Source organism: Microtus oregoni, unplaced genomic scaffold (genome assembly GCF_018167655.1).
Source record: "Microtus oregoni isolate MIOR12 unplaced genomic scaffold, Mior012 000008F_ref0000371, whole genome shotgun sequence".
Lineage (NCBI taxonomy): Eukaryota > Metazoa > Chordata > Mammalia > Rodentia > Cricetidae > Microtus > Microtus oregoni.
Genome location: NW_024543067.1, coordinates 14,572,387 through 14,594,883, shown reverse-complemented (window position 1 = coordinate 14,594,883; position 22,497 = coordinate 14,572,387). Strand labels below are relative to the sequence as shown.

General features: G+C 42.7%; 1 protein-coding gene across 1 annotated transcript in view; it reads left to right on the top strand.

Moving 5' to 3' along the window:
* Positions 1–22,497, top strand: part of Ca8 (carbonic anhydrase 8) — a 70,030-nt gene that overhangs the window by 5,392 nt on the left and 42,141 nt on the right. The window contains exon 3 of the mRNA XM_041657876.1: positions 5,468–5,592. Coding sequence (XP_041513810.1) covers positions 5,468–5,592 — 125 coding nt within the window. The remainder of the gene's footprint in view (positions 1–5,467; positions 5,593–22,497) is intronic.

Genomic DNA, 22,497 nt, shown 5'->3' with positions numbered 1-22,497 from the left:
CCTCTGAGGATACCTGTGGCCATGAGCACTTTTTTCTTTTCTTTTAACTTTTTTCATGTTTTTATTGTAAAAAAAAATAAATAAATAAAACTCAACTCACAAAGAATTGCCCCAAATGATGACACCACTTTTGTAGTATAATTTCATTGTTTAACATGGTTGTCTTGCTGACACAGTTCCTGTATATGGTCACTGCCTCACAGTGAACTTGAGGCATTTCTTGAACTCAGCTCCTAGCCTCCCTACCGTGCGGCTTTGCTGAGACTTTCTCAGGCTGAGGCCTCTGCTGACCTTCCCACATGCTCTCCCCAGTGGGAACTGTAAAAGCCTGTCAGATTCCAGCTCTACTGGGCTTGAAGTGTGGTGTGTGGAAATGCTCTGGCTGGTCTCCGACAGTTATCTGAGGGTTGTTTTAGTTTTGACTGCCTTCTCCCTGCCAGTTCTTTATTTGTTCCTTAGTGTACTGGGCTGTTTAGCTTCCTCCTCGAGGTTCCTGTCGCATAGACAGTATAGTGGAGAGACTGTGTGCTGCTTTGTTCCGGGCTGTTTCCATCAACAGACTGGCCCTATGTTGCGTATCCCATGGCGGGTTGGGACAGCCTCCTCTTGAACGATCCAGGGAGGGAAGTCAGTCCTCCTGAGGAAGACATGCTTTACGTGAGCCATTCCACAAGTCAGAAAGCTCTACAGCTTCCCCATTATGTTCAGCTCAGAGTTCGGGACCTACAGAGAACAAATGTACCAGGCTTTCACAGGTGTCCTTTGGAATGCCACTGTCATTCTGTGAGGCAGGTGGTATTTTTTCTTTCTGACGCTGTCATTGTTTTTTTTTCTTCCCACTTTGGGGAGTGGCACCACCTAGCTCCCAAATAATTACACACATGGAGACTTTTCACTACTTATGAATGCCCAGCCGTAGGTGGGCTTGTTTCTAGCCAGCTTTTCTTAACCTAAATTATCCCATCTACCTTTTGTCTCTGGGCTTTTATCTTTCTCTAGTCTATATGCATTTCTTCACCCCTTTCTCCGTGGCTTGCTGTGCAGCTGGGTGGCTGGACCCTGATGTCCTCCTCTCCTTTTCTCTCTCTTCCATTTCTTCTTCCCAGATTTTTCTTCCTGTTTATTCTCTCTGCCTGCCAGCCCTGCCTGTCCTTTCTCCTGCCTAGCTAGTGGCTGTTGAGCTCTTTGTTAGATCAATCAGGGTATTTTAGACAGGCAAAGTATCACAGCTTCACAGAGTTAAACAAATGCAGCGTGAAAGAATACAACGCATCTTTGTGTCATTAAGCAAGTGTTCCACAGCATAAACAAATGTCACCCATCTTCAGCTAATCTTCCACAGCATGACACATGTGCTCCTTCATCTCCCGACAAGTCCTGTCTGTCACCTCAACGCTTGCTGGTTGTTTACCACAGCAGTATAAACTCGAGACACTCTCAGCTAGGAGGACAAAAGGCTGGAAATAGGTACTGGCTATCTGACCTACCTGTGGTGTGGGAAGGGGAGGGCCTGGATGGAGCATGGCTGGTCTGCTGGAAGTCTGATGTGTCAGGAGAAGCGGGAGGCGCGGCTGTGCAGCAAACTCACTTGCTCATTGGTTTCCTCTGGCTGACAGAATGCAGTTGGCAATGTTATGTTTCTATCTCCTGTGCTTTGGGTGTAGTAAATTTCAGTCAGAGGCAGAGCTGTTTAAGGGAGATCGTTCAATATTGAAGGGAAATTATTGGAGAAGGGTTTGGGGAGAAAGTAGGATTTGAAGTCATCAAGGGTAAATATGCTTATAGGTTGGTGCTATAGGGAGCAGAGAGCTGAAAAAAAAACCAAGGATATAGAGGAAATGTGGAGATGCTAGGACAAGGCATGGTGACTCGTGTAGCATGCCTGCAAGATGTATTTGTGCTGTCGAGGTTAATGGGAATCACAAGACTGAGGGTGTGTAAGAACACAGCCCTGAGGGACCATGAACAGAGTTGAAAGACTCCTCCCGAGAGGAGTCTCAAGCATCATGTTGACCTGGGAAAATTAGCACAGTAAGTAGCACAGGATGAGTTGGGATGAAGGACAGAGAAGGACTCAGTGCTAACCCGAGACTGAGGCTATTTCGGTACCCAGCGGAAAAGTAGGGCTGCCACAGGGCTGCAGAACTCGAATGGTTAGTGGGTGTGTGGAGTAGGGAGAGGAAGGAATGGATAGACACGGGCAGGAGTGGAGACCCCAAGATTGGACCATGGCTCAGGTCCTGTCACCATCTGTCTCTACATCAGATCTGGTGGAAAGCGGCAGATTTCCACTGAGCCTGGAGTGTGGCCCATCCTACTGGTGGTGATGACTTGACCAGGCCCCTTGCCTCATCATCTCCTTGAGTTGAAGAAGTTATCTAAAGCGGTCACATATATTACTTGCTTTCCCATCAGGACTGATGAATGGCACGAATCTTCACATCTGATGTGTACACACTAAAGGAAACGGAACATATTTAGAATGATATGAAAAATAGCATAAATATTAAAATATAGTGACATTAGTTCTCATTTATTGTCAGTAGCTAGGTTCTCAGACCCCATGGCGCGTGCTAAACTCTTTCTACATTGTTCTTCTTGTTATATTTACTCATGATAAAGTTTATCTTATAAATTAGACACAGTACAAAATTAGCACTATATAATAATTATATAAAAGTTGTTAATGCATATTAGAATAAAAATTATGGGGAGGAAATCTATTTGCTTGAATTTTTAAACTCAGTATTTTCAGTTTGTGATTGAATGAAGGTAACAGAAGCCATAGACAGTGACTAGAGATCAGGATGAGTTTCTTTTGAGGACAGTCTGGTACCCAGGTGTGTGGCATTGCCCGACCTCCGTCTGACTACAAAGGGTAAATACTGGTTTTATGAAATATATTCTTGCTATCAGCCCAGGCTGGACTCCAGTTCTCCATCTTCCTGCTTCTGCCTGTGAGTACTGGAATTACAGGTGCATGCCCCCCTGTGCTCAGTGAGGACATTTTTACTTGGTCATCAGTATAAGAGAAACTGCTAATCTCTCTTGCTCATCTGTGCTACCCACTGTAATGTCTTACAGCAATTTTAATTAGAAATGTTTACTTCTGGGTCTTTTATAGTTTTCAATCTAATTTTAGGTTAGATGGCCATTCCTAATCCTACCTGCCCCGTGTAGAGCCTCTGTCTACTGGTGACTTACAGTTTTCTTAGAACATATGTAAACTACTTGGTTATCTTGAGCCTTTCCCAGGCTCTTCTTCCTGCATTGGCTGCAGTTTTCTATTTGAATATGGAAGAATATTAGCATATTCTTCAAGGTTCAGCTTGGCTGTCATTCCAGAAAGTCTTCAATGATTCTGTGTATGCTATCTGGTTCTCTCTTGCCCTAGTTAGGTGTCTTTCTACTGTCCAAATGCTGTCTTCACTGTCTCTGATACTTCTTATTGGGAACACTGTTTAGGTACCTGGGAAGCCTGGCTTCACTGGAGATGTCTGTCTGCACTGGGTATGTCTGCCTGCACTGGGTGCCTTGTAGGTGGAAATTTCCTGTCCCTACTGCCTGGTCCTAAATATCCACTCTGAGACTTAATACTAATTACAAATTTTTGGCCAACAGCTCAGGCTTATTACTAACCAGCTCTTACATTGTAAGTTAACCCATATTCCTTATTTGTGCTGGAACATGTGCTTGGCATGTTCATCTCCTACTCCCTCTGCATCGGGCTGGCAACTCCTGACTCATCCCATCATTCTCAGTTTGGCTTCCCTGACTAACTTTATTCTGTTCAGCTACTGGCTAGTCAACTTGTTTATTAAACCAATCATAGCAACATATATTCTCACAGTGTAAAGGAATAGTCCACAGCAGTGCCTGGCTGCACTGGGGGTGTCTGACTTCACTGGGGGTGTCTTGCAGCACTGGGGATGTCTGGCTGCACTGGGGATGCCTTGCTGCACTGGGGATGTCTGGCTGCCTGCACTGGGAGTGCCTGGCTACTGCTGAGATCAGATCCTTTTGCTCTATCTACCCTGTGGTCACTCCACTCAAAATGTGTATTCAGTTCAAATATACTATAAAGAAATTCTTCTCCAGTCACTGCTTTTGAATTACATGGTAAATTTGTTTTCATCAAAGGATTATGAAGCTTAGAAAGCTTTAGGTAAATGTTTGTTCATCAAATTGTCACATGACTCTCTGATTTTGTAGAGTATTCCTTTGGGAGCTCTTTCTACATCTCTTAAGCATCATGGCAAGGTTTGTTAAAGTGCAGATAAGAAATGGGGACCTGTAGTAACAGCATCAACTAGTTTCGGCTTCTCTTCCCAACTCTGTCACTATGGGGAAATGTGACATGTCATCAGAACCATCATGTTGTTGCTTCATTGTAATTTCATTCAAATAAATGTCATCCCAACAAGGAATTTGCCAAGTAGTGCCAAAGAATCAGGGCCCAGAATGTAGTGTGATGTGGAAACAAACTGCTGAGTTAACTGTTTTCCTCATCAGCAGCATTTGTAGACAGGGAGTGTAGTATCTGCAGAGGATTTCACTGGGTGGAGTCAGAGTGATGGTTTACTTTGGTGTATGAACAGTCAATCTTAAGGGATAGATCGAAAGTACATTTATGTGGCACCTCAAACTAAATTCAAAATTTTGTTCCCTCCCTCCCTCTTTCCCTCTCTCTCTCTCTTTCTTTATTTTATTGAGCTCTACATTTTTCTAAAGGAGTTATTGCAGGTTGTGAGCTGCCTCATAAGGGGTGCTGGAAACCAAACTGGGATCCTCTGCAAAAGCAGCGACTATTCTTAGCCAGAGCCCTTGTTGGCTGTATTAATATTAACTCTTCTTGGATAATTTTATCAGCTTAGACCTTTTCTCTGATTTAAGTCTCCTAACACTAGAGGATGACCCTAAGATGTGGCTTAGTTCATTGATCGATCTACGGCAGAGGGCAGATTTCCCCTAACCATATTCTTGTCTCTTGATCAGTGGCCAGCTTAAAAGTCACAGTAAGGAACCGGGCAGATGACTCACTGGTTACCGCAGTCCTATTCCTGCAGAGGACCCGAACTTGGTTCCCAGCACCAAGTGGCTAGTTACTAGGTGGCTAGTAACTGATTGTAACTCTAGCTCTAGGGGATCTGACACACCGGTGCATAATTTAAAATAAATCTTTTTTTTTTAAAAGTCTCAAGAAGGATTTGTTTTCTTATCTATTCCTGGACTGAAATAAAAACGGAAAACATCCACATTATGACCAAGGTCCTATCTGAATGGCAAGCGTAAGTGAGTGAAACCTGGACAGCTGAAATTTGCCTCAGTATGGTTCTCATTTTGACTTTGCAAATTCAGTCTTTAGAGCCCAGGGGAGCTTCTTGGGACAACAACAGCAGCATAATCAAAATGCCTCTCGTGTGTAAATCTCGTGACATCATTCAGCCGTGTCGTTTTCTCTCTTCAGTTCTGTCGGGAGGACCGTTGCCTCAGGGACATGAGTTTGAACTGTATGAAGTCAGATTTCACTGGGGAAGAGAAAACCAGCGTGGTTCTGAGCACACAGTTAATTTCAAAGCTTTTCCCATGGAGGTAAGACTAATAATCCTGTAAAAATCTCATTACTTAGTAGAGAATTCGGCAATTGACTGAAAATGCTTATTTTTGAAAGTAGTTGTGTAACTCTGGAATTTCATATTTGTGCTGTGATCAAGGAGTGCCTAAGAAAAGTCAGCTGGGGGCAGCTGATTAGGCCCACTGTGTACGTTCATCATCACCCGTGCCGCCTCAGGTCATAGAGGATGCGCCCGCATGCACGCATACACGCACTTCCACAGGCACGCATGCGCGCACAGCTGAAGTACTCCCTCTACATGAATTCATATACATTCTTTAATAACCAGCTAAAGTATCATATTTCCTATTGTACCTTTTCGGGGTTCCTGGCCTGGGTGGAATTTATCATCCTGTTCTAATCTCCCAGACGACTTGATGGTTTCCTGTCATGTGCTCATCCCTTGGATTCGCTCATGTCTAGTCCACTGACTTCTTTCGCTATGGTATTTTGAGGACAAGGTCTCCTACTCATTCCAATGCTGCCTCTTCTCATGTACCTCCTGCCAGGTTCATCACAAAAGTTCGTGAGATTATGGGATGTCGCTGTTGGTGCATTTTTTTATTTCTTTTTTTTTGTATTTCTTTTCGTAAGGAATCTTAGTTCTCCCCATAAACAGATGTTCACATGGATCTAAAAACCAACCTCTCTTTCTTCCTCCCTTTCTCCCCCTCCCTCTTTTCCTCCCTTCCTTCCTCTCTCCCTCCCTGTTGTTTTAATTAGTTTCTAAGTCTTCACACCTTAACTACATCAGGCCTCATCTTCACCTCCATTTAGAATCATATAGACAACTGTCTAGTGGCTTTTCTGATTCGGATACTTGGCAGACATTACAGAGTACAGATCATCTAATATCTTCTTGAAAAAGAACTGCTTTGAGGTTTGCTGTAATACGAGGCTTCTTCCTCCGTCATCCAGCCTTTGGATGGTCATCATAGTAAGGATGACCATTCCTGGCCAGATGCCATGTGTGGATCTGCCTCCACAAATCGAAATCACTACTGTCTAATTTTATATACATCATATGTGGACTGGACAGGATTACACTGGGATGGTTTTCAGCATTTTCTTAATAATTACTTAAAAATCCCCTCAGAAGCTCAAGATACCCGTTTCATTCAAAAGAAGCCAAGCTTTAAAAGCGAAATGCTTTAAGGATGGAGGGAAACCCTGAATGGCAGAACATTGAAGAGGGTATGAAGAGTGCGCCAGGATTCTAGGAAGAGTAGAAGGCATCACGATTCTGCTGAGGAAGGTTCCATGCACCTCCTTGCTCTTGGCTTTTTTTGTATTTTTTTCCCTCCAAGGCATAGAGACATTCTCTCATTTCGACTGCTTTAAAAAAGCATTTTACATCACCTCAGGCTTCTGTCCTGTCCTAAGCAAACGTAAGAAAGAAGAGTGTGCCCATACAACACCAAAGAGGAAGGGAGATGTTGTGCCTAGCGGTGGGAGACAGGGAGCAGGTCAGAGGGCAGGACGGAGCAAGCTCTGCCCTCCTGTTGGGGTTTGAAAGTCCATGTCATCCTGTGGTTCTAACCGGTCCTCAAAGGCAGGGTACAGGGGGAGGTGGGTGTAATGGAGCAGCTCGAACTGCAGGCAGGATTCTGCTTGTCACACAGTTCACAGCCTTGGGGAGGTTTCGTCATACTTTGGGGTCAGCTGTCTGTGCCCTTTCTGGGCAGTCAGATAGAGTTTCCTGACCTAGTGGTGAGGTAGGTGTAGTCACTTGGTGGTGTTTTAACTGCTCCGTCCCATTAAGCACAGGAAACAGCTTATTTTTAGTGAAGATTAAATTTTGGCAGCGAGGCTTTGCTTCTGTAGAGATATTTATATTTGGGATAATGGAATTACTGACTTTATTTTTTCCAGCATCATTAAGGAGTGGTTTTTGTATTCTTTGTTATCCTAGATTATCCTGATGTAATCCCAAGGGAAAACACTTACATCAGTGACCTGTCAGTGGCTTGGACTGTATTCTATTGGTGTGTGAAAGCTGCAGTCTCACAGGATTTAGAGGAAGCCTGCTGCACTGCAGCCCTAAGAGGCAAAGGATAGAGAGCCTAGAGAGATGGCTCTGTGTTTAAAAGCACCCACTAATCTCACAGAGGGCCCAAGTTCGGTTCCCGAGCACCCATGTCAGATGAATTTCAGCTACTTTTAACTCCAGATCCTCCCTCTTCTGACCTCCATTGCCAGTGCATGTACACATACGCATGTGCACACATGCACACAATTAAGAATAAAAATTAACAACCTTAAAATAAAATAAAGGCTATGGACAAGGAGCTGGCTCTTAAGGAGACGGCTCTCCTGGTGTGGTGGCGGAGAGGGAGAGAGGATGCCAAGTGGGAGAACATTCCAGGGTCTGTAATGAGATGACAAATGAGTGTTTGCTTGGATAACTCTATACTCATCTCCGGAACTGAACAGCCACTAAGAACACCTCCAACGTGAAAATGTAGCCAGCAGGATGGAGAAACGTGAAGGACCAGGTATTCTTTAAACACAAGAATGGTTTTCAGTTTTTCTCCCCTGGGGATGCTGTGCATCTTTTCTTGTCTTCTTCTTCCTTCCCTCTCCTTCCTCTTTCTTCTTCTCTCCTTCCCTTTTCCCCTCTTCCTCTTTCCCCCTCTTTTTTTCTTTTCTTTTCTTTTCTTTCTTTTTTTTTTTTTTTTTTTTTTTTGTGGTCCTAGGCAAGGAATACAGCATCTGCCTCATAGGCTAGTTAGCGCTCTCCCACTGAACTACTTCCCAGCCGTTGTGTAGAGGTCAAGCCTAATGTCAGAACCACGTATCTGTGAGTCTTTTTTCCTCCAATTAGGAATTCATTTTAAATCATCTTTACAGTTAGTTCTCTGAGAACTCAGTCTAGTGGTAATAGCAGCAGCAACCTGACTGCATGTACCTTTTTTAGTGATTACTTGCTGAAGGACAAGGGTTCTATTAGGAAATCCTCACCTGTGCCTGTCCCTTAAAGTGTTTTTTCCCTGACTTTTTCCTCTAATAGTTTCAGACTTTAAGTCATACATAAAGTTTTTGATCTGTTTCGACTTGGTTTGTGTACATGCTGAGAGATAAGGATTCAGTTTCCCCCTTTGCTTGAGGAAATCTATCCCCAGCACTTTTTCTCAAAGAGGCTGCCATTTCTTCAATGTATATTATTCAATGTTTGTCAATCATGTAGCCATAATTGTGTTGGTTGATTTGTCAGTTCTTTATTCTAGTTCATCAATCTGCATATCAATTTTTGTGCCAATAGGGGTTTTGATGATACAAGTCTTCAGTATAACTCGAAATCAGATGTGGGGAGACACTTTCAGTGTTCTTTTCTTGCCCAGGACCACCTTGGCTATTAATATAATATCCAGGATCTTTTGTGCTTCCTACTGTGATGGATAGCTTAGCAATTTGATGAGCATTGCATTGAGTCTGGGGATCTGTAGGATGCTCTTGGTAGCATACTCATTTTTACAATATCAATTCTTCCAGTCCATGAGCATAAGAGCTCTTGCTGGCTTCTGGTGTATACCTCGGTATCCCTCTCCATTGTGCTAACACTTCCCTTGCTGAAGTCTTTCACTTCCTTGGTTAGATAGGTTTATTCCTTTTTTCCCCTCCATAATTGCATTTGCGATTGTTGCCTTGATTTTGTTTCTCAACCTGTTAGCTACTGGTGTTTAGAAAGGCATATATGTATATGTATATATATATACATACATATACATATATATTTATATATATATTTACATTTTATCCTGATACTTTGCAGAAAGCATTCAACTCTACAAATTTGCTGGTGGCTCTTTAGGGTCTCATATATAGGACCATATTTATTTCTTCTTTATTTTCTCCTACTTCCTTGATCTAGCTGAGACTTGAAACACACGGTCTTGGGCTAATGTGGTGTTTTCACCTTCTCTTGACTTAATGGGCATGTTTTGAGTTCTTTTTCACTAGTCCACTTTGGTTGTAGTTTGTCATAAATAGCTTTATTATATTGAATGATGGCTATATCTTCTGTGAGTAATGAATTTTGTCACAGCCCTTCCATGTTTCTATTAGTTTACTACATGAGTTCATTTTTTGGGGTTGTCCATTTAATTTGTTATATTTACTGATTTGCGTATGGTGAACCATCTCTGCATTTCTGGAATGAAGCCAACTTGATCATGGTCAGTGAATGATCTTCTTACTGTGCTCTTAAGTTTACTTTGCAAATATTTTGTTCAGAATTGCTTCAGGGAGATTGAGTTATAATTTTCTTCTTTGATTGCGTCTTTATTCAATTTTGGTGTCAGAGTAATGCTGGCTCATAAAGAGTTTGGCTTCATCCCTTAAGTGTCTCTTTTGTACAATAGTTGAGAAGCCCTGAATTCTGCTCTCCTTGGAATATGTTAGAATTCAACAGTGAGTCTATCTGGACATTTTATAGTTGTTGTCATTATTACTGATTCAATCTCATTATTTATTTCAGGTCTGTATACAAATTATTTGATGCACTTTGGTTTAATTTTTCTAGGTCATATGTGTTTAAAATTTATTCATTACCTTTATATTTTCCAACTTAATGAAATATACATTAAAATATATTATTGATATATATATATATATATATTGATATATGATTATTCTCTGAATTTCACTGGTGCCTGTCATATGACTCTCTTTTCATTTCTAATTTTGTAGATTTGATTAGAGAATTTGGCAGTATTGTTTTCCTTTTCAAAGCTCTTGGTCCTTTTTCACTGATTTTTTTTCATGTCCATATCATATCAGTAATTATACTTACTTCTGTCTACTGATTTTGCATTTCACGCATTTTTGTTTCTTTAAAGCCCTAGGCACATCATGTCATTATTTATTTGAGACTACCTTGAATTTCTAACGGAGTCACTTGTAACTGTTAACTTCATTCTTAGGATTATTTTAATTGTAACCTATAGGTTTTGGTGCATTGTGTTCTCATTTTTAAAAATTCTTGGAATTCTAAAATTTATTTCTTGATTTCTTCAATGACGCATTTAGCCTAAATATATTTTTTTATGCTGTTAGGAATCAGTCCTGCCACTGCTTCAAAAGTTAGAAAGATTCTTCCTCCTCCTTCTTCTCCTCCTCCTTCTGCCCATCATTTGAGATTGGATCCTTAATTGATGACTTCAGAGAATATCTGGTTTCGGAATAAATCACAGACCTGAACTTATTGACATGCTAAGCATCTTGTGCTCTGAATTCATCCAGGTTTATTGCTACTAGCAAACAGCCTCTGTCTTATTATCCACTGAGTTTAACCAGGGCCATTTGTATCCTTCTGGTTTAGAACTCTCCATTGGCTGGTGGGCTCATTTGCGGGTGTACAACTGAGGACAATGCCTCCCTCTTCCCAGAATGTCAGTAGCTCATAGTTTTGCAGTAATTGCTGAAGCCCCTAAGAGCCTCCCTTATCCATGACTGACTGTTGGCAGGGCTAGTCTGGGGCAGAACCTGTGTGGACAACCTCAGATGGTGTGGTGAGTTCATGCTACAGTTGACTGCATGGCATTTCACAACCTTTCTCCCTACCGTTACTCTGCTCCTGCATTCTTTCTGGCTCCTCTTTCTGTTCCTTGAGCATTAGAGGGGCTGCTTTAAATGTCTTATTGAGGGTTGAACCCCATGTGTCACTTATTTTCGGCATTTATGGCAGTCATGAGTTTCTGCCTTCACCACTATTCTCTTCAGAGAGAGGCTTCTCTGGTTAGGACCGAGAACAGCCTTTGCGTTTGAACATAGGTGTTTAGGATACAGTGTGCGCATCTGGCAAGGCACCAGTTGTAAGTTATTCTCTAGGTCTCTATCTCTTTAGGTATGGGGCTTTGACCAGGTTTGTGGTACTAGGCATGGATTTCTTCCTGTGGGGACAGGCGTCAAATCCAGCCAGCCGCGTTAGTGTTGTCTGTAACAGCCATGGCTTTGCCACACCGGATGGCACACCCTGTCTGGCATGTTAGTATTATAGTTTGTAGGGTTCACAGCTGTGCACAACCATTGATGCCTTTCTCCTCCCCAGGTGTCTGTGTAACACCTTCAGGATCTTTGAAAGCTACTAGCTCACTTCCAGCCTGATTTTGTCATATCCTACAACCATTTTGTTTTGGCTCCAAATCCTACCTATGACCACTTTTTTTTTTCTTTTGAGGCAACATAAATAGCCCAGTCTGACCTTAAATTTGGGTTCAAGGTCATCCTGCCTCAGGTGCCTGAGCTCTGACATTACGGGTGTGGATCACCATGGTGGATTCAGGTTAAGCATTTAACAAGCTCCCTTCACTCTGTTTCACTCCTTGCTCTCCAGACGTAGGGGTATTCCTGGGGGTGGGCACTGATTCTGCACAGACTAGCACTCTGGGCCGGAAAGGCTCTGGTTTAAGAATGCCTCTGGTGCCAGGCCAGTGTTGGGATACAGGCCCTGCTCTTTATTTAGGCTGTATTTAAGGAGCAGCTATTGCTTGGGTTCTCTGATAAGGTTGATGAATGAGCATTCTAGCTGTATATGGGCTGCTGAGCGAGGTAAGAAAGGAAATTCTCCTGCAGAGTAGGGATCTTTACTTCTCAAGAGTACGGCCCTCCTGCCCCTCCACTCCCAGACATGTGCCAGCCCTGCAGATGTCCTGCATCCCCCTTTCTTTCTAGGGAAGTGGGGTATCTACCACAAAATGCAGCCTTGGTACAACTGACTGAGGTTGCTTTGGGGGAAAGAAGAGCTGCCATTCAGAGGAATTAAGGCTGCTGCAGGAACATGGGGAGCAGGGAGGAGGGTAGAATAGGAGCAGGGAGGAAGGAAGGGCAGTGGGGAAAATGTATAGCTCAATTTAAAACTATAAAGTATAAAAAATGACACTAATGGAACTTCTGCAATCTGCACATCCAGCTTCTCTCTTCAGTTTTATCATGTCAAAAAAGTTTTATTGTTTTCAATGAGAAATAAGATCTTGTCTCTGAATACTCTTATTATTAGGTGACAGTCTGGTATCCCCATGGGACTTGTACGTTGAGCCCCCTGGCTAAACTGACCACTGTCTCGCTAGTGGTCACAGCTGGGAAACCCAGCAACAAATGAAAATGTTATGTTTCCTGAATTCTACCAAACCCTTGCCTGTTCATTCCATGGAAACCATGGCCTCTTCTGTGTACCTTCTCATTTATTGTGTGTGTGTGTGTGTGTGTGTGTGTGTGTGTGTGTGTGTGTGTGGAGACCCACCAGATTACTGAACAGACGATAAAGTTACGACGTTGAGCAAATAGAAATGTTCTTGGTTGCACTGCAATGTGAGGTTCCCGCCCTTCCTCCCAGTCTGACCGCCAGCTTGGACGTTTCCTTTGATTTTCCATCTGTACGCCGTTCCCTCTCCATCACTGCTGGAAGGTACGCAGAAGGTTGTTTTGTCAAGTGACATCTGGAAGAAGCATTTGTGTTCTGACTGACTTTATGATACGAAGCAAGTCAGTGTAGACCAATAATATTCCTGGGATGTCATTAATGCATGGTAGCTGTACAGTTGAGCTCTCACGGACTAGTGCTCTGTGGTGAGTTATGTCTCATCTCAGTGTGCGTTCAGATGATAAACATTGATTGCAATATTTAGTCTGGAACTGAGCAGCTGTCTCTAAGCTTACATCTCTTTGTGCATTCCATCCATCCATCCATCCATCCATCCATCATCTGTCCCTCCATCTAGCTGAAAATACATTTCAAAACCTACTGTTTAGGCACTGGACTCAATGATGGGGAGATGGTGATGAATGTACCATGAAGCTTGTAGCTTTTCACATAATGCATGCAATGTATGTGATTTGTGTCCTCCCCACTTTTGTCCTAAAAGGGAGAGTATTTAGATATAAACTAATAGAGTATTTGGATATGTACACACACACACACACACACACACGACTTAGAAAGGACCTCGCCCTCTTAGCCATCCCTACAATATGCAAATCCTGACCTTTAGAAGTTAACAAGAAGACCCTTTGAGGGCATGAGAATGCAAACATCATCTGAGTTATTGATGTTTGCTGACCATGCAGCACATCAGCTAGTGTATGAAAGACTTTGTGCCTGGCATAACCCAGGTACACTGCTGTGGGCTGAATTAATTTCAGTAAACTAGTAAAGTCAGAACCGGTGAGATTTAGAAGAAAAAGCCCTAAAGGGAAGAGCTAAGAAAGAAGGTTCATCTAGGAACCGTGGGCAGTCTGACAGGCACGAGAGACCCTTGGTTCCATCTCAGTTCTTCAGTCTTAGATAAGCTGGTAAGCTGAGCTGATTCCAGGTTCCACATTCTCATGTCATGGGCAAGAATTTAGCTCAGAGGTTGAAAGAGTCAACCCTTCTCTAAGTGCTATCTATGACTGGAAAGAGATGGGAGAATATCAGGGGCGATGGACTTCAGTGGTTCTGAAGATAAAATCTTTGTAGTTACCACAAATAAGTCATCCAGAGTGGATGCGTGGAGAAAAAAGTAGAAAGTCTTTAATTGATCTTTGTACTTTCTCCTTTCTCTTCACTTGCATACACTGGCATTTATAATCCAACGACTAGGCTCTAATCAGTATCCATTTCTAAGGCCCTTTTTCCTGATGTCTTTTTGATTATGATTATTATGCATACATAAGAAATAGAATTTCCAATGTTAGCCATCACTAATCTAAAGGCGGTGGGGCCTGGGAAAGTGGAGCCAATAAATGAGTGGACTAAAATCTCATGTAATAGCCAACTATATTCAGAGCCTCAGACAGTTTATACTCTGAGAGTTAAGAAAGGTCAGATGAGTGAATTTCTCTTGTGTTCAAGCTGTATTCATAACAATCACAGGGACAAGTCACACATGGCAAAAACATGTTTTCCCACAGAAGCATATAGGATATTGTAAACATTTAATTGAATGCCAAGAGCAAAAAAAACGATGAGAAATCTGAAGTAAACTCACTCCTATCTACTACACCTGGGAGGAGCCTGAAAACACGTTCCAAGAACAATCCCATGTTTTGAGGAAACTGAGGTCTCAAGACTCTTGTTTTCTTGGGATTTTCTCACAAGCACTCTGAATTCTCCTTACACGACTCCATTCCTGAACGATGTCCCAACAGTGAGCTGTTTTATAGTAGAATAAACCTTGCTCTGAGGAAGATAATGACCTGGCAGTATTAAAAACTGCAGGGGAGTGAGAGGACGTTAGACACTTTCTAGCCTTGCAACATTCTTTGTCTGACCAACGTGCTAGTGCTGGTTTGGGTTTTGGTGCTTTAGTGTAGGTCCTAGGTGTGTGGCACAGTGGCAGAGAGCCTGGCATCACACAGATTCTGTGTTTAGAACTATGAAAAAGGAAAACAGAAGAAGCTGCAGTGATGGTTCTAGGACAATTGAATTTTCCCCTAATTCTTGGATGTGATTAAACATTTTTTCTTTTAGTTTTACAAGGCTCTGCACAGCAATAGGTCTCTCCAGAAGCCTAGAACAGCATCCAATTTCACAATATTACCACACAGAAAGGCAGATTTTGGTGGTGATGGTGGGGGCGTGTCTTCCCAGGATGCAGCTGGGCCTGTTGAGTGGTGTAAGGGAGAAAAAGCTACATACTGACTCTAGTTTATTGTGGTGGTTGTTCTGTTTCCACATAGTTGTTTAACTTTAATTCCTTTACTGATACACATAAAATACAATTGTCCAGGGAAGTAAAAACCTACTAGTGTAGGGGCCACAGAGATGGCTCAGTGTGTAGAATACATGTCTTGTAAGGGAGAGGACCGAATTTGGATTCTCAACACACAGTGGTAGCCTGTGTCCCTAACCTCACTGCAGGACCACAGAGATAAGTGGATTCCTGGAGCTCACCAATCCAGTGCTAAGGCTTGTCTTAAAAAATGTGGTGGAGAGTGACTGATGAAGGTACCCAGTGTTGACCTCTGGCCTCCATAGGTACACGCACAAGGTCATACATCCATGACTATAAACAGGATCATGTAAATAATAATAGTGTAATCATTGCGAATACCATCTATTCCGTTTCTCCTACGACGGGAAAAGATATTGCTATTAAGAATAGTCTGGTATTTATTCTATGTTTTCTGAAAACAATCCATGAGCATAGTTAGGTGTATTTGCTGGAAATGCTGTCGAGTTACTCTTTTTTTTTTTTTAGAAGCTCCAAATGATCAAGAAAGTAGAAACTAGAGTTTTAAGTTAAATGTAAATTTTAATGACAAACAGAAGATATTTAAGACCATCTAATTGGGAGGTCTTTCCTATTCATCCTGTTTTGGAGACTCCACAGCAAGTAAATTCTCTGGACCCCACCTAACAAGTCATATGGTTCATTCAACAGAACAGTTTTTTTTTTTTTGTTTTTTTTTTTTTTTTTTTTTTTTGGTCAGGTGGCCAGCCAGGGCCAGTTAGTTCTGGGTAGGGATACAGGTCCTAGCATTTTTTTTTTTTATTTTTTAAATTTATTTATTTATTAAGGATTTCTGCCTCGTCCCCACAACCGCTTCCCATTTCCCTCCCCCTCCCCCGATCAAGTCCCCCCCCCCCCCCCATCTGCTCGAAGAGCAATCAGGGTTCCCTGACCAGTGGGAAGCCCAAGGACTGCCCACCTCTATCCAGGTCTCGTAAGGTGAGCATTCAGCATTCAAACTGCCTAGGCTCCCACAAAGCCAGTACGTGCAGTAGGATCAAAAACCCACTGCAATTGTTCTTGAATTCTCAGTATTCCTCATTGTCCGCTATGTTCAGCTAGTCCGGATTTATCCCATGCTTTTTCAGACCTAGGCCAGCTGGCCTTGGTGAGATCCCAATAGAACATCCCCATTGTCTTAGTGTGTGGGTGCACCCTTCGTGGTCCTGAGTTCCTTGCTCGTGCTCCGTCTCCTTCTGCTCCTGATTTGGACCTTGAGATTTCTGTCCGGTGCTCCCGTGTGGGTCTCTGTCTCTGTCTCCTTTCATCGCCTGATGAAGGTTAATATTCCTGAGGATGCCTATGTGTTTGTCTTTGGATTCACCTTATTTAACAGAACAGTTTTATAGGCTCCAGCGTTAGTGTCTTTCCCTGGAATATTCCTTGAGGCCTCTACATTGGTGAGTTCAGTCAGGAGACCCAAGGGAGAGATGCTGTATCCCCAGGCTGTCCTCTGAACTGTTAGGAAACAGGGTGCTATGAGAATTATCAGATGGACTGTAAACCGTCACCTTTGTTGTGCATGGAAACACACTGGAGTCGGCACAGTGTGAGGCAGGAAAGGGAGGGGAGAGGGCTAGGCAGTTGTGCCTGTGCAGGAGGGAGGGGGTAGCCCAGATATGGCTAATTTGGTAACTTCCTAAGAGTAGCTCAAATTTCACATAAGCTTAAAAAAAAACAAGGAAGGAACAATTTGTATTGGAGGAGGAAAGGCTGGCTTTGTTTAAGGAAAAGAAATCTCTCACTATAGAAACCAGGAACAGGGAAGCAATTCCTCAGATTTCTCCACTCATCCTATAAGGTCCCAAGTTCACCAGCTCACCCTTTTGAAAGAGGTGTGGCTGGGTGTTGTTGTTGCACACTTTTAATCCCAGCACTTGGGAGGCAGAGGCAGGCGGATCTCTGGATTCTAGGCTAGCCTGGTCTACAGAGCGACTGCCAAGATGGCAGAGACAAACTGGAGCAGCAAGGAAAGAACAGTGTTTCTGATGCTTGGATCTCTTAGGAAGGGAGATGGAGGAGCAGCGGATGTATTCAGTGAAGAAATGTTTGTGTCTGTGTTCAAAACAGCACGCCATGAGAAATACAAAACGTAAGAAGACAGTTTTTGTTTGCGGTGACTCAGAAAGAAATGTATTCCACACCTGACTGATGTTAGACGACGTTGTGGAGCAATCCAGGACAGGTTGAGGAAGTGATGGCTGTGTGTGCATGGCTGTGCTTGGGGTTCTCCTGGATGACAAATGTCCAGGAGGCAAAGAAGTGCTCGTTCTCCACAGGGTGGCAGACCTAGCCAAAATCACTACTCGTCTGGTGAAGGCTTTTGGGATGTGGGCAGTAAAGAGGAATACAGATGGTGGGAAAATGGGTTTCTGCGAGGCTCAGAGAAAACTAGAAGAGGATGGATTCTGCAACTGGGTCTTTATAATGGAGTTGGAATTTGCTGGATAATCAAGGCTGTGAAGGTTGTTTCTGGGTGAAGCAGCAGCTTTATTTTGGGCAGAAATTCTGGGCTTTTTCCAGGGTAGGAAAGGGCACTAAATATCCTGGAGTTGGGTTCAGAAGACCCTGACTCCAGCCTAGGAATTAGACTCTGGTCTCTTTCGGAGACCAGGAGGTATAGGCATATTTAAGGAAGGAGATTGTCATGGTGAGACTAGGGTGGTGGACTGGGAATGGGGCAAGGAGGAGGGAAGAAGAGGGAGCTGTGAATGATATGGAAGAAGACATAGATAGACAAGGCAGATTAGAGCTAGCCATTGGGAAGCTGCTGAGCTATGGGACATGAATAATGAAATATTATAGAAACGTGTAAAGGAATAATGGAATCCTTCAGACTGAATAAACCTAATCCCAAATCCTGGGCACCAGAAGTACTTCTGATCTATAGTTTTGGAATAAACGCTTGTAACAGTGAGATATGATGGAGTTGATTCAAGTCTGAATAGGAGATCCATATGCATTCCATATAAACCCTGCACACATGGCTTAACGGTGAATTGTTAGTGTGTTTATAATATACATGAAACGGAGTTTCACAGTGTGGCGTTTTCTACTTATGATGTCATATTACTTTTGAAAAAGGTTTGGATTTTGTAGCATTTTGGAGTTCAGGTTTTGGGGTTGGGGATGTTTGTTGCATGGTTGAAAGCATTGAGTTACTACAGTAGGGAGATGATGTAAGAAACTAGAGAGTGAGTTCGTGGGTTTTAACATTTTAATCTTGGAACTGTCTACAGTGCTTTTAATTCTGCCCGCTTTCAAATTGCACAGAGAATAATAACAGGAGGTCCTAGCCCCTTGGTGTGTTGATAAAGATGCCCTTGGCTATGTATAAGGTGAAGATATAAACATGTGTGAAGCTTTGCTAAGCTGCTTATAATTGGAGTCTTAAGTACAATAGCAAACTCTCCATGTAAGTATTAATCCAACACTATTAATTTTATTTATTATTAATTGCATTCCTTATCTATTGTTAATCACATTTAATTCGCACTGCCAAGGGGGAAGTTTGGCTTTAGAATGCTCTCTCCCTGTTTTGGTCCAAGTGTCTTAATTTATTGATCTCCACAGGAGAATGTGTATTTCTCCTTTGGTTTCCTAGGCAACACCTACCACACATCTTATCTGATGATGTTATTTTGAAGGTATTTATCTTGCTTTGTTCCCTGAAATTGCCACCACTTGCTGCTGTTGATTGCTGCTTCTGGAGTCTCTATTTCTTTATCTACTTCCATTACCTATGGAACTTTCCAACATTGATATCCATATTTTGTCATGCATTGGTAGAAGGAGGTCTCATCAGTTCCATATTTTCATATATAAAAAGGTGAAGACCATAAAGACTATGGACTGAGAGAAGTGCTCTAGGAAGCATTAGCTTTTCTAAGTCTCCTACAGTTGCCTATATCAAAATTTTAATAGACATAGTTTTGACTTTGAAGTGAAAACCAGTTTTGTGTCAAGCAATATAGAATTTTACTTAAAATGATTATAATTTACAGTATTTATGGTCCTGGTCTAGAGAGAGCTAAAAACTTTTGGGGAACTAGAGTTTTGCTTCTTGATTCCAGCCTGAGTTCTCCATACAGGGTGGGGACTGACTTGAGCGTGCAGGTTTTGCTCAGTGACTGAGTTCTGAATCCCCTGGGATGCTGAGATTTATGGCAAACGATACTGCCCTTCTCCACAGACCTTCTGTTTTGGAGAAATCAGAAAAAGATAGTATAAAAACTGACCAAATAGCCTGAGTCAGTTTTGGCTTGATGCCCAGTAAGCATGTATGTGATACTTCTCATGAGTTGAGTTTCGAGCATGAGGCCTTGGGGGAAATGATTTTATTAATGATGCAACTTCTTTGTCATCTTATAAACACAACCACATGTTCTTTCCTTTGCGCTTGTTATTAAAATTAATGTATATTTCATGAGAATGATCTGCACAGCTAAGATAATAAAGATGGCAAGTACAATTTATGTACCACACAAACAGCTGTGATGACACATGATGATCCTATCTAGATCCATACAAGCCCTGTGGACACTTTAAACACTTTTGTCATTGATGATAATTGTCATCTTTCTCTTTGTTTTGTTGAGACTGTGTCCGGCTGTGTAGCCCAGTCTGTCCTCCCCTCTTGTGCTGGGCCTATAGGATTTCACACCCATGTAGGTACTACCACACCCATAAAATTTGTTTATTTATTTATTTTTCTATTATTTTTGCTTTTTGGGGTGCTGAATGCCTTTTACATGCTAGGTAAGCACTCTGTGGCTCAGCTGCATCTCCACCCTGATGATAAATCTCAGATTGTGAATAAGGTATAGTATCTAGAAATGTTTCCCCAGATCGACATAGCTGCATAAAATGTATGTTTCGTGCCGGAAAGTGTAAGTGAAGCTTCTCATCTGAATTCTGGCTCTTACGCATTGATCGCTTTCCTGTGTTCAGGTGACCATTTTGTTTGATTTTGAACTCTGACTGTTTCTGTTCAAATTCCACTTTAGCCAAGCAACCTGATACTGTAGATTCTCACAACACTGGACAGGATCTGGTCTCTGTTTGGATCAGTCATTTCTTAAGCTCCAGTTTTATAAAATACCCTTTACAATTGTTTGATAACATCGAGTCGTCTCTAGCACCATGGGAGTCTTAGCAGATCTCAGGAGTGCCCTCCCCTTTGATTCAAACCAGAGAGCCAGCAATGTGGTTCACAGGGAGTTGGCTGAAGAATGGCTCTTTGTGCCACTCTCTTGAGCAACTCTCTCGAGTTGGATTAGCATGTTTTGATTTTAAAGTGAGTTACAAAACGTACATAAATAAGGAAGTACTTTGTGAGAAAAGCATACACGTGTGTTTCTCCGGAGCCTGGAGCCAGCTTAGGGCCTGGAAAGGGGGAAAGACAACTACGCAGGGGATGATTTGGGTAGAATTCTATTACATGTGTTGCTGTATATGCATGTGTTTGTTGAGCCTGTCAAAGTTCACTCCTCACAATAGTCTGAAGACAGGGGGTTATATCGTTGGACAGTCTTATGCCCATGCATTGTCTTGTGAGCATGAGGTTAATGCAATAATGCATTCCACTGCAATTCCCAGGGGATGGCGAGAGTCCTGTCAACGTTTCTGAAGACTGTCTGTGAGCCAGACACGTGCCAGATCTTATTTGGTCCATTGTATGCATGTTTTTCTGTCTGATTTTTCAACTGAATAGTCAGGTCAAGGAGCAGTAAATAAGTTGCCCAAAGCTACTAAGTAATGACTGAGATGAGACCCTCGTTCTCTCTCCCCTGCAGCGTATGCTTTTCTCACTTCTAATAAAATGATGCTCAGTTTTGGTTTGGATAATTCCAATTGAAAAAGCCCCGAGAATACTGTATTAACAGGTGAGTCCCTTGGAGATAAAGTGAGAATTAAAGTGAAGTGCTGTCTCTTTTCAGCATTACCAGATAAATTCATTTCATTGTAAATAGTTTGTCTATTATAATTGGGTCTAAAATATTGTTCTGAGTAATGAAATTATTAGGCAAAGTATGAGTATAGAAACTTGGAGTTGGGTTAAAAACTGACTGTGGTGTTTCAAGAGAAATGAAGTTATGTTAGATTTTGAAATCCAATTAAAATTGCTGTATATGCGTTCCTGGTACTACAAAGAACACACATCTTAACTGTCCTTATTAACATACTTGAAATGGTTAATATAAATCAAGCCGTGCTTCTCACAGTTGATGACTTTGAAAAGATGTTCTGTTGAGACACTGTAGGCTTTGGATTCCAGCTGTACCCTGTGGGTAGTGACGGCCTCTGAGGAGCCACTGCCGGATAAAGAGGGAGGCGAGACGCCAGCTTTGGAGGTACTGACTCCACTTAGGTTCGGGTCATAAGTGTGACTTAGATACCTACACGAAGGGATGGACGAGTCTGGCTCAGAGGGTGGATTTGGGAACGTGGTGGAGGGAGACCATGAGGTGTGAGTGGGGAGCCGATTTCTGGTTTGGGTTCCATCATTAGAGCTGTGGAACAGGCTATGGGACAGTGAGGACTGTGACATGCCAACGTCAGAAGACCTCCCAGGAGGGCTTTTACCAGGCAGTTTAACACAGAGACCTAGCCCCAAGAGGCTGTTCGGGTTAAAGATGTTGATTTTGGAATCATGGGCATCAAGGTGATACTTACGCCCCGGGAGTGGACAAGGTCACTCACCAACAATGCGGGAAGGGAAGGAAAGAAAAGAGGCTGCAAGATGGAGCAGAATCTGGGGAGGGATCAGAAGAAAGGGGTTAGAGGAGCTGGAGGTGGAGGGGTGTAGGAGGGGGCAGTGAGTATTTGTCGTGCAGCCCACAGGCAGGGGCCATGTGAAAGGGAGGATGGTGGCCTCAGAGGCTGCAAAACGAGCCAGGATACCAAGGCCAGACTGTGGGACACAGAAGAAGGACAGTCCTGGGGTGAGCCAGTGGACAGAGTGGGGGAATATGAAGTAGATTGTAGCATATCCTGGAGGAAATGGTCAGGGCGGGGCAAGGATGGTGAATAGGGACCCACGGAAGAGAAAATGAATCTGCTGGGAGGATAAAGCAGCATGAAAACTCTTGGGGTTCCGGAAGTTTGCTGTTCTAGTTTAGGTGATAAAAAGATACTGTGGTTCAAATAACGGGGAGAGGAAGTTCCTTACAG